Source organism: Miscanthus floridulus, chromosome 4, assembly GCF_019320115.1.
Source record: "Miscanthus floridulus cultivar M001 chromosome 4, ASM1932011v1, whole genome shotgun sequence".
In the NCBI taxonomy this organism is placed as follows: Eukaryota; Viridiplantae; Streptophyta; class Magnoliopsida; order Poales; family Poaceae; genus Miscanthus; species Miscanthus floridulus.
The window spans coordinates 109940696-109950685 of NC_089583.1; the positions used below are offsets into that span (position 1 = coordinate 109940696).

The 9990-nt window shown below is 53.6% G+C and overlaps 1 protein-coding gene across 2 annotated transcripts; it reads right to left on the bottom strand.

The window, feature by feature from the left end:
• Positions 1-928: 928 nt before the first annotated feature.
• LOC136550306 (protein TIME FOR COFFEE-like) lies at positions 929-8076 on the bottom strand. 2 transcript variants are annotated; one of them, XM_066541838.1, is made up of 13 exons: positions 7045-8076; positions 6783-6940; positions 6365-6686; positions 5868-6261; positions 5699-5753; positions 5435-5524; positions 5073-5328; positions 4902-4971; positions 4732-4816; positions 4217-4645; positions 1949-4124; positions 1705-1881; positions 929-1623 (listed from the first exon to the last, which is right to left on the bottom strand). In XM_066541838.1, exons 1-13 carry the CDS (start codon positions 7547-7549, stop codon positions 1616-1618), a joined length of 4725 nt encoding a protein of 1574 aa, XP_066397935.1. In that variant the 5' UTR covers positions 7550-8076; the 3' UTR covers positions 929-1615. The 2 variants fall into 2 exon arrangements, with proteins under 2 accessions (XP_066397935.1, XP_066397934.1); XM_066541837.1 differs by having other exon boundaries at positions 1949-4127.
• Positions 8077-9990: the final 1914 nt, after the last annotated feature.

Genomic DNA, 9990 nt, shown 5'->3' on the forward strand with positions numbered 1-9990 from the left:
AACTGAAAGCTTTGACCACAGCCATCCAGGCTACTGGCCTCTGTTTCTGTGTTCATTCACGAGATGAAAAGGACTTGTTTTCTCCCCCAGTCCACACAACTCGTGCGAAAGCCAAACCGACGATGATTAGCGGGCGCACGTCGACGTTGGGCAGAATCTGTAGTAACTTGCAGGGAACATCCATCATCACTCCCTTTGCCACGGCATCGACAGCGTCCGGGAGGCACAGCAGCCACATCCTCACATGGTGACGTGGAGCAGCAGCTCCTCGCGACGCCGCCCATTTTTATTACACGCACGCCTGCTAGAAGGGACCAAGAAACGCTGCCATCTCTCCCCTCCCAATCCATCCATTCCACGGCAATTATCTCCGCGATCGACAAGGACCACCGGGCCAATGCCTGTCCGCTTACAAGATTTCGCGATGACCTACCTGCCCGCCTTGCTCGCCAGGTAGTAAAAGCAGCTTCTCTACCCGCTGGCCTGGCCTGTGTTGGACAACGATCGATCCTGCAGCGAATTCAGTCACATGTCGCCACCACCAAAACCCAAGCTGGCTGCCGAGGAGGAGCACCACTTGGGACAGGGAAAGCGTCAAAAGACCAAACAAAACTTGCCTGTGCTTTTTTATTTTTATTTTTTTTACAACAAAACTTGCCTGTGCTTGATAGTGCTCCTAACTCCAACATACTTTTCAACCTTGCCCGTCGAACGGCGATGGGCACAGGCACGTGTGTTCACCTACAGCTTCAACACACACATATCTTTCTATCCCCATGATATGGAGCACGGCGCCTTGCCCATCCACAGAAATCGAAACAGATGCTGGTGCTGCTACTCCCACATGCACTGCCCCCACTTTCGGACGAGGGCTGCACAGTCATCACAGAGAGGCGAATAAAACTTCTCACAGGCCAGAGGTACAGCATCCATAATTAGTCATTTTCATTCATTCATTTCCTTTCCCCCAAAGCTACTTACAACAACCAACCCAGAAGCAGGTCACTCCATGCCACCCCCACCAATCATGGCTGGATCCTATTCTACTTGGGATAGATATTTTGCTCCTCGTCTAGTTGCTAAACAATCCAAGCAGAGTGTATCGACAGACAGTGTATAACGGGAGCACCAACTGCATAACAAAGTTACCTGATCTGCATTCTAATTGAATCCTTCCTCCTCCAGTTAAAGCTGAGAACCAAAAAAAAAAGGAAATAGCAAAGCTACAAGAAAAGAGAGAAACCAGCCTTGGGCATCCATCCATAAAAAAACGGGCTGAGAGACAGATTCTATGCACATCCTCCAGTCCCCCGGCCTTTAACCCCATGGGAGGATAGCCAGCCCAACTACACAAAAGTATCACTCCCATCAACCATTCCAAAATCCGAATACTCTTTTAGGTTAGCAAGGCTTCTGCTCCGATGGAACTGGTGCACAGCGCCTTCCTTCTTGATCAATACAGCAGACAAGCAGGTTCTTCGAGATGCCGCTGTTGCTGTGGATTGCTTCTCTTCTAAAGAACCGGAGAGGTTTAGCTGCCATTTGGGCTTCCGCTGAATAAGCAGTTAGCTCACCTGTTCAGATTACCACTCCTATGCATGGTCATCTGGATTGTTTATTTTCCTGTTAAAAACAAGGCAACTTACTCTGTAAGCTAAAAGAACTGAACTCTGTGTTTAAATGATTCGGTAGCAAGTCAAGTACCAGCAGCAGGCTTCTGGTCACTTGAGGGTTTTAAAGGCATTGGCATTGTCCCGAAAGTCAATTGTGCCGCGGACATGTGGGTGTGTGGCCCGCCACCTGCAGACTGGGTTGCCGCTGCAAGATGCATAAATCCACCGGATGAAGGATGAAGCGCTTTCATGTTATTGCCGGCGGCAGCTGCAAGAGTTCCCTAGGTCAGCGGGGTTCACAGAAACACAGGAGTGGGAAGGGATTGAAGACAAACCTGACAAGGTGTTCTGCTGGTGTGGTGCCTGCTGCTGCGTCTTGTCGCCTGGTCGCTTCTGGTAGAGGCCTAGGGCAGCAGCACCACCGGCTCCTGGAGCCTGAGGAGCATAAGTGTTGGATATGAAGAAATGGCCTTGCTGGAACGGCGGCTGTTTCATTGATGATGGTGGCATATGTGACTGCTGCTTGCTCCCCGGATTAGAACCAGGTGATGCATTAGGCTGTTGGCCAAGGATAGATGGCATAGCCATACTGAAATGATTCGTAGTAGACTTGGTGCCAGACGTCGATGCAGGGTTCTTGGATGACTGCTGCTGCGGTGATGGCAACTGGACAGGCTGCTGAACACCCTTTGCATTTCCCGTGGCAGGTGGGCTGCCACCAGTACTTTTGGACACCGAATTGGATGGTGAACCAGAAGCAACAGGGGCATTCGAAGATCGAGATAGATCCCCTCCTCCAGTAGAAAGGTTAGTTACAGAAGGCCCCATCTTTGATGAATTCATGCTTAAAGAACTCTGGGGTTGGTGACCGGGAGTAGAAAGAGCCTGCATAGGAACTTTTGCTTGTTGCTGGTGGAGACTACTGTTCTTCATCACAATCAAATTAGGGGGTGGAGCAGCAGGGGGGGTCGTAGCAGTAGATGAAGGTGTCCCCCTCCCTGAGGATGCCTTCAACTGGGGGGATTGAACTCCCCCTTGGGCAGCACTTGATGGGTACATCATATTCTGAAAACTTGCCATGCTCAGACCGTCCGGGTACCGACCTGTACTATTTTGTGTACTTGGTGCAGCAGATCTGGGCCGATTCATATGGTGGTGCTGATGCTGCTGATGCTTATGTTGCACTTGCATCTGAAGGAAATGCTGGTGCTGCTGCTGCTGCTGAGAAATGCTGGATGAAGCTGCAGCTGGTGTAGAGGCAGGGGTGGTGGAATTTGTGGGTTTGCTTCCCATAAATGCATTTGAAGATTCTGTTCCAATAAGGCTCAGGGTGCGGGACGAACTTTCATTTGTACTGCCACTAAGGAAAGGAGGCACATAATTCTTGCTCTCAGTCCTGGTGAAGGACAGCGAATGCTGCTGTGAATCACCGGGATACTTTGTAGAAGTTGATTTCTTTCTCTCACTGTCTCCAGCAATGAGTGTTGACGATGAATCCCCAGCAACAGATTTTGTTTCTCCATGCTGGGGCTTGTGCTGCATGGATTGCATAGATTGAGCTGCAGCAAAATTAAGTTGAGGATAACCATGCCGTGCTGCTTCTTGATGGCTCTGGAAAACTGCATGGTTCTGCGCCAATGCTGAAAAGTCGAGACCAGTTGGGGTTGATCCAGGAGGACCAATGGAGCCAAAGGGCATCACAAAAGGTTGAGAAGACGCAAGATCAATCCTCACACCCTGGCCTCGACTGACATGTGGCTGCTGCTGCTGCTGGTGGTGATGGTGATCACTTGACTTCTTCTCACTCTGACTGCCAGCAGGTTGAGCAGCTGTCATCATTGCAAAATTCGGTAGATGGACTGGAACAGCAAAATTGTGTTCATACCCGCTCTTCTGAGAGTGAGATGGCTTGTCATCACTCGACGGACCATCTTGTCCAGTTTTGTCGCTCTCCTGTCGGTGCATAAGGCCAGGTAGCAGGACAGGGCGCTGATTGCCACTTGAATAATTCTGCAAATTACTAGCAGCAGCTGCTGCTGCATTAGCATTTGGTGCATATCCCAATAGCCCTTGGGACTGTTGTGGCTGATGCTTCTGTGATGAACTGGGCAAGTTTGGCATTTGGGTCTTCTGATGACTTTGTGGTTGCGCGCCTTGCTGCTGTGATGGGTGCAGCATAGGAGAGGAGTACACATGCCCATTGAAGAATGGAACAGCTGGGCCTGGTGGTGCCATGCCTCGATATGGAGGCCCTCCAGGATGGGCAGCAACCTGGAACGGGTATCCATTCTGTAAGATTGCCAAGAACTGGGCATCAGCCGGTTGCAAGTTGGCAAAGCTCAAGTTCATGGCCACAGCACCAGAGTTTGCTGCCAAAGTGTGAGCGCTGGCAGATGGCGGCATTGCATTGCTGGCTCCAGATGATTTTGCATCCCCTGCTCGATTGGCAGCATTTGCAGCTGCCACCATAGCATGTTGCTGATTGAACGGAAAGATAAATGCCGGGGCTTGCTGCTAAAGGGGGGAAACATCTTGTAAGAAAAAATCCAACAGAAATTTTCAGTTAAAAAGAAAGGATAGTAAGATTTCCTGCATGCACGTACCAGCATGTTTGGCATGGGAGTGGACTGCTGTGTTTCATGAGCAGGTGGTTGTTTCCTCTGGCTTGATTCAGCACCAGCAGCATTGCCTAGTGCTTTATCCTTCGAGAGACTCCCCTGAAATGGTGATGTAGCCATAGGAGCCTTTGCTTCTTGCATTGGGGTGTGGGCCCTAACAGGGTAGCTTCCCTGCATTGGGTTCACAAGCATAGAGGCGGCATCCGTCGGTGGCACAACACCCATGCCGAATGGCCTTGCACCAAAGAATGGCCCCGATCTATTGGCGGCGGCGGCGGCGGCTGCCGCTGCAGCCGCTGGCGGCCAGAAAGAGTTCATCTTTGCAACTCGCTGCTGGTGCTGGATAAATTGTGCAATGTAGCAATGTGTAGCACATCTCTTTGAGCGCGTAGGCGGTGGAAGCAATGCAGCATGCTGCAATATAGAAGACTGTAAGATTTCAAGAGAGGGGGGGGGGGGGGGGGGGGGGGGGACCACAGCGTTGCTGAGACAATACATACCTGTAATCCACTAGAAGACCCTGGCTTCACGTCCATGGGATGATGAAGACCAGCTGCTGATAGGCCTGGGACTGGACTAAGGTAACTGCCAAGACACAAAACCGCAGCTTCAGAAACGAACCCACTGAACAGGAGTGCACATTACGAATCCAGCAGCTAAAGGAACTCACCCAAACGGTGGGAAATTCCCAAGCCAGCCTCCAACAGGTATAGGCATAGGAGGTGTAACAGCAGGCATAGCTGCAACAAAAGAAAATCCAGATTACAAAAATGAAAACAAACATCTTCACTAAAAGGCAAAACCAAGGATCAAATGCAAATAAACACAGCAAAACACTTACCTGATTTCTCGTGCTTTATCTCAGCCTTTGAGGGCTTCTGCTGCTGCAATTGTTGTGGCTGAGGCTGCGGCTGCCGTCGCTCTGATGGTGATTTTTCATCACGAAGACTGGGCTTCTCCAAATCCAACTGCAGCGTGAGCTTTTTGGGCACGAACTCATCGGCTGGAATTCTTTGGACCTTCTGGTCCTCCAAATCAATATCCAGCCCTCTCCGAGTCCTTTCACCATCCTTCTTTTCCGAATTTCCTCTCCCAAACTAAAATGAAACCCAAAGAAAAGTAGAAAAAGATCAATCAGAATCCAATATCCAATGCTCCAGCTGATGATGCAATCAAAAGAATTGGTGAAACCGAAGTCCTCACCATGTCCATCTCAGAATCCAATCCCTTCTTATCTGCATCTGGGTCGGAGGAGCCATCTATATCATCAGATAGCTTCCCAGGAGGGGGAGCCTGGAACCAAAAAAATAAAAAGATAAGCAAAGGAAAGTCAGAAAAAGAAGCCAAAAGATAACAAAACACCAAGCGCAATTGCGGCAAAAATTGTCGCTTTCACTCTTTGCCCACAAAATTCCGCAAGACCAATTCAACCACACTCACGTAGACAAGAAAGCATCATATACCCACCATGAGATCAATGGAGAACTTCTTGTCCTGCCGAGCGCCATCCGATGCCAGCTCACTGGGAAAAAAAAGATCGTTCACACAAATTGTGAATATACTAATCAGATCGGCACAATCCAAAAACAATAATGGATATCGCAACATCAATAATATAAAATTCAAAGTAGCCCACATCTTTGTCGTGGCAGTAGCTTCGCCGTTCCTCGCCTCGGAACCCACCGGCTTTGCTTCAGCATCCGGCTTGACTGAAGGCGCCGGCGGCTCGGCTTGGCTCTCCAGCCTGTGATCTCGCCGATCTGATTCGCTTGGCCGTAGCTCCGAGTCTCTGTTTCTACCACGATCCTCCGTCTTCTCTGGCTCTCGTGAAGTCTCATGTTGGGCAGCAGCCGCAGGGGCGGTGCTGGTGCCACTTTCTGCTGCTACCGACGTTGCCGTCTTTGCTTCTGATCTAGCCACAGGAGGTGGCTCCGGCTTTGAGGACGGCTCCGCCAACTCTGGCTTCGCTGGGCTCGCCGGGCGGCTATCTTCGTCGTACTTTACCAGCCGTGGCCTCTTCCTCTTTGGCGCTGCAACATCCAGCGGGGGAGCCGATTAGATCCGAAAAAACAAAATTGGCAAAACAGGGAGTGGAAAACGAAGGCAAAACCACCAACGGAAAAAGCTACGCACCTATAGTGGAAAGGGAGGTGGAATCTGACGGTCGGGCGCCAGAAGACGAGGGGGCTGGCGAAGAGTTCCCGGACTTGGCCTCTGGCGCATCTCTGGGCTCGAGCTTGTGGTTGCTCTCCTGCTTGGGGGGAAGGCACGGGAACTGCCTGGTGAGCCCGAACAGCACCTCGGCAACCTCGATCTCCTCTTGGATGAAAGATGGCGACTTCGAAATCTTCGGCGGCGGCAGTTGTGGCGGGGTTGTTGAAGGCGCTGGGGACGGCGACGGTCGCTGCTTCGGCGCTGGCCCCGGACCACCGCTGCTCCCACCGCCAAGTGGTTTCTGAGAGGCAAAGCCAAAGAGAGAAAATTAGCAAACACGAGCGAGAACTGAGGAAATATAGAAGGAAGATGAGGACCGGAGGGCTCAGAAACGCACAAGCTTCTTCCGAGCAGGGGCGGTAGTTGAGGCCGACGCCGGAGAGATCGGCCGTGACGAAGGCCGTTGGATCTGCGAGCCGTCTCCTGCGCCGGCGCTGCCTCCACTGGTTCCACCGCCGGGGACAGGCCACTCGTGGGAAGAGCGTTTCGTTGAAGCTGCCAAGAGCGCAAAAGCAGAAGCAAGGTTATCGTCAGCCATGCGGATGAAACCGCCGGGGAGGCCCAAAAATCCGCTCTTTGACGATGGTACGAGCGCCTACCGGAGCGGGCTTTCCGCGGGACAGGCACGCCAATCATTTCGTCTACGGCCTTGACCACGATGGGGCACTTCGGATTGGAGCCGCCGCCCTTCCGCTGCATCTGGTGCTGCTGTCCGTGGTGGTGGTTGTGGTAACCTCCACCGCCGCCGCCGCTGCTACTACTGCTGTGGTGGTGGCCACCGGTGGGCTGCGGCGGCGAGGGCGGCGGCGGCGCCGTGCTCGGTGACCGCCGCTGCTGCTGGTACCGCGGCGCGAGCTCCTCCTCCGCGTCGTCGTCGTCGTCGGCGAGGCTCTCGTCGGAGGTGTCGTCGCCGTCGTCCCGGCTGGCGCCACCGCCCCCGCCGTTAAGCATGAGGCGCTCGCCGCGCCGCCGCTCGGAGCGCGGCGAGTCCCTGGGGCCCCCGCCTCCGCCGCCTCCGCCGTTGCTCCTGAGGCGCCTCCTCGGAGGCGGCGGCCCGCCTCCGACGGACACGCCGCCCCTCCTGCCGTCCCGGATCCTGTCCATCTCAGATCTGAGACATGCGGCGCCGATCCCCGGCAAATCACCGCCGCCTTGCCGGATTCCGACGAGCACAGCCGCCGCCCCGTAGATCCGGCGAGCCAAGGATTAGGCGGGCGGAGGATTAGGCGAATCCTCGCGAATCTAGCAGCCACGGCCAAGGATTAGGCGGGCGGAGGAGAGCTCCTCGGCTCTCGTCGCTCTTCCTCCCTCCCTCTCTCTGCTCTTCTACTACTACTTGGCGCTCCCCTCGCTTCTCTTCTCCTCTGCGGTGCAAGGCTCCGCCCTGCCCTTCTCCACCACGCCCGCCTCTCTTTCCGGCTGCGTGCCGCTGCCCCCTTCTCTCTCTTGGTCTGGGCGTCGTCTGGCCGCTTCCCTCCCCGTCGGGTTCCCTTTCTAGGCGCCCGCCTCACCTCATCTTCTTTTTGTCGCTGCGCACGCCCGGATCGGACGGCCCAGATCCGCGCTCCCAGCGATCCCGCATCCGACGGCCCCAGAGTCGCGGCGCCACCGTGGCGCGCCCCGCCACCATCGGATCCTGACAGACAGGCCCACCCCCGACGCGCAATAAACGGCCTGTTCGCCGAGCCAGCAAAGTGTTTTCCTCTCGCCGTAAATCTCCCCCTCGCTTCCTCTGCCGTTACGGCTCAAACATGGGCCGCAACCGACACGTGGCGGTTTCGGATGGCCTGGAAAAATCTAAGCGTCCACCGGCAGTAGGAAGTGGGTGGGGGACGGGCCGAGGCAGAAGGCGCCATTAGCCAATTAATTCAATTATATATATATATATATATTATAAAAAATTATTAACCAGCTAGGTAATGAGGAAAATTATTTTAAATAGATGGGTTGTCCGCTTTTGGCGGGGCCCACTCGCGCGGAATGGACCTGATCTGGACACTGCGCGGCTGTTTTACCCCCACGATGCTGACGTGGCGCGCCCTCGCACCGGTTGCTGCGGGGGTGGTGGGTTAAAAGCGAAGGAAAGTCTTTAGGCAGGCAGTGGCGGTGGGGCCGAGGGACGGAGCGCGGGACCCGCGTCCTTGCCCCGCTTTTGTTTATTGTTCTGCTCGTGGGCGCCGCGTGGCAGCGCGGCTGACGTCACGCGGAGAGCACACTAGCTACCAACCTTCACCGCTCCACTCGCCTACCCCGAATAAAATATGGAGTGCGTATTTATTTAGGGCGCGTTTACTTCCGAAAATTTTTGTCTTTGGTTACTGTAGTACTTTTGTTTGTAGTTTGCAAAAATTGTTTAATTATGGACTATTTAGGCTTAAAAGATTCGTCTCGTCAATTACAGGCAAACTGTGCAATTAGTTATTCTTTTTACCTACATTTAATGTTCCATGCATGTGCAGTAAGATTTGATGTGATGGGGAATCTTGAAAATTTTTTATTTTTAGGTGGGATCTAAACAGGGCCTTACCCATGCAAATTTTTTTTGTTTTAATTAGCAAGACCGGTCAATTTTGTAGAGTAGTGGTACGTGGAGTAGTCCAGTTGCGAACTTGCGATTCGTACTTGTCCGCCAGGAAAGAGATCGTGAAGACGTCACCATTTCAATACTCACGATTAATGATAAGTAGTAAACAGTGACAAGGGTGGAGTAAAAGTTACTCGTTCATTCACGCGGCGAAATCTCAATCCGGATGGACCACTAGCTTCTGATCCGATAATTAATGAATAATAAAAAAGATAAAGGGATCAAATTGTTTTTTCACGCCGATGAGCAATGGCAGTAATTTCCCGTCAATAAATAAATTGGTGTTAATAGCCGCACCGCGCTCTCTTTTAACCGCGGGTTCCCCTTGCGGTCTTCTTCCCCCCACGGCCACGGGTTCCTCGCTGGGCCGATAAGAACACGTGTGGATGCCGGTCTCCCTCCCCCGGCATCGCCAATAAAGGCAAGCGAGCGCGCGGCATGGCAGCCCATCAACGCCGGCTCGCCTGCTTTTGGTAGCCAGGCAGGGCGGAGACGGGTCAAAATTCACAGCGCCGGGCCCGGCGGCAGCGCCCCTCCAGATCCGGGGCTCCAGATACGACCCGGCGGGCCCGGCCGCTAGAGCTGGATGGATCGCACTGCACTGCTCGCAGCAGCTGCCAGCAGCCGGTAATCGCGCGGTTAGCTTAAGTTGTCACTGTGAGTTAACAGAGGTCCCTGGGCCCCGCGTGACGGGGCACGCGTTGGCGCGGTCCACCATGGGCTGTCGTGCACCGCCACCACCACCGCCAAAAAGAGGGTGTGCGGTGCGGATGTGGTGGGCCCTCCCAGAGGATAAGCCGGAAATTTTTATTATTTCTCATGGTTTGTTTGTTTTTTTTTTTCTCTAGCTGGCTCCACGGCGCGGAGGACGGAGAATGGAAAAAGGAGAGAGGAAAAGCCGGGCTCGTCTCGCGCCCGGGCGCCTTTCCCTGTTGGCGGGGGGCCAGTGACACGCGGGGCC

What these genes read in the sequence shown, in the direction of transcription:
- LOC136550306 (XM_066541837.1), bottom strand. Translation starts at nt 7,549, where the DNA reads ATGGACAGGATCCGGGACGGCAGGAGGGGCGGCGTGTCCGTCGGAGGC. An exon ending in GGTCTTCTAGTGGATTACAG is followed by an intron (nt 4,646 to 4,731) that starts GTATGTATTGTC and finishes TCTATATTGCAG; the next exon opens with CATGCTGCATTGCTTCCACC. An exon ending in CTCCCATGCCAAACATGCTG is followed by an intron (nt 4,128 to 4,216) that starts GTACGTGCATGC and finishes TCCCCCCTTTAG; the next exon opens with CAGCAAGCCCCGGCATTTAT.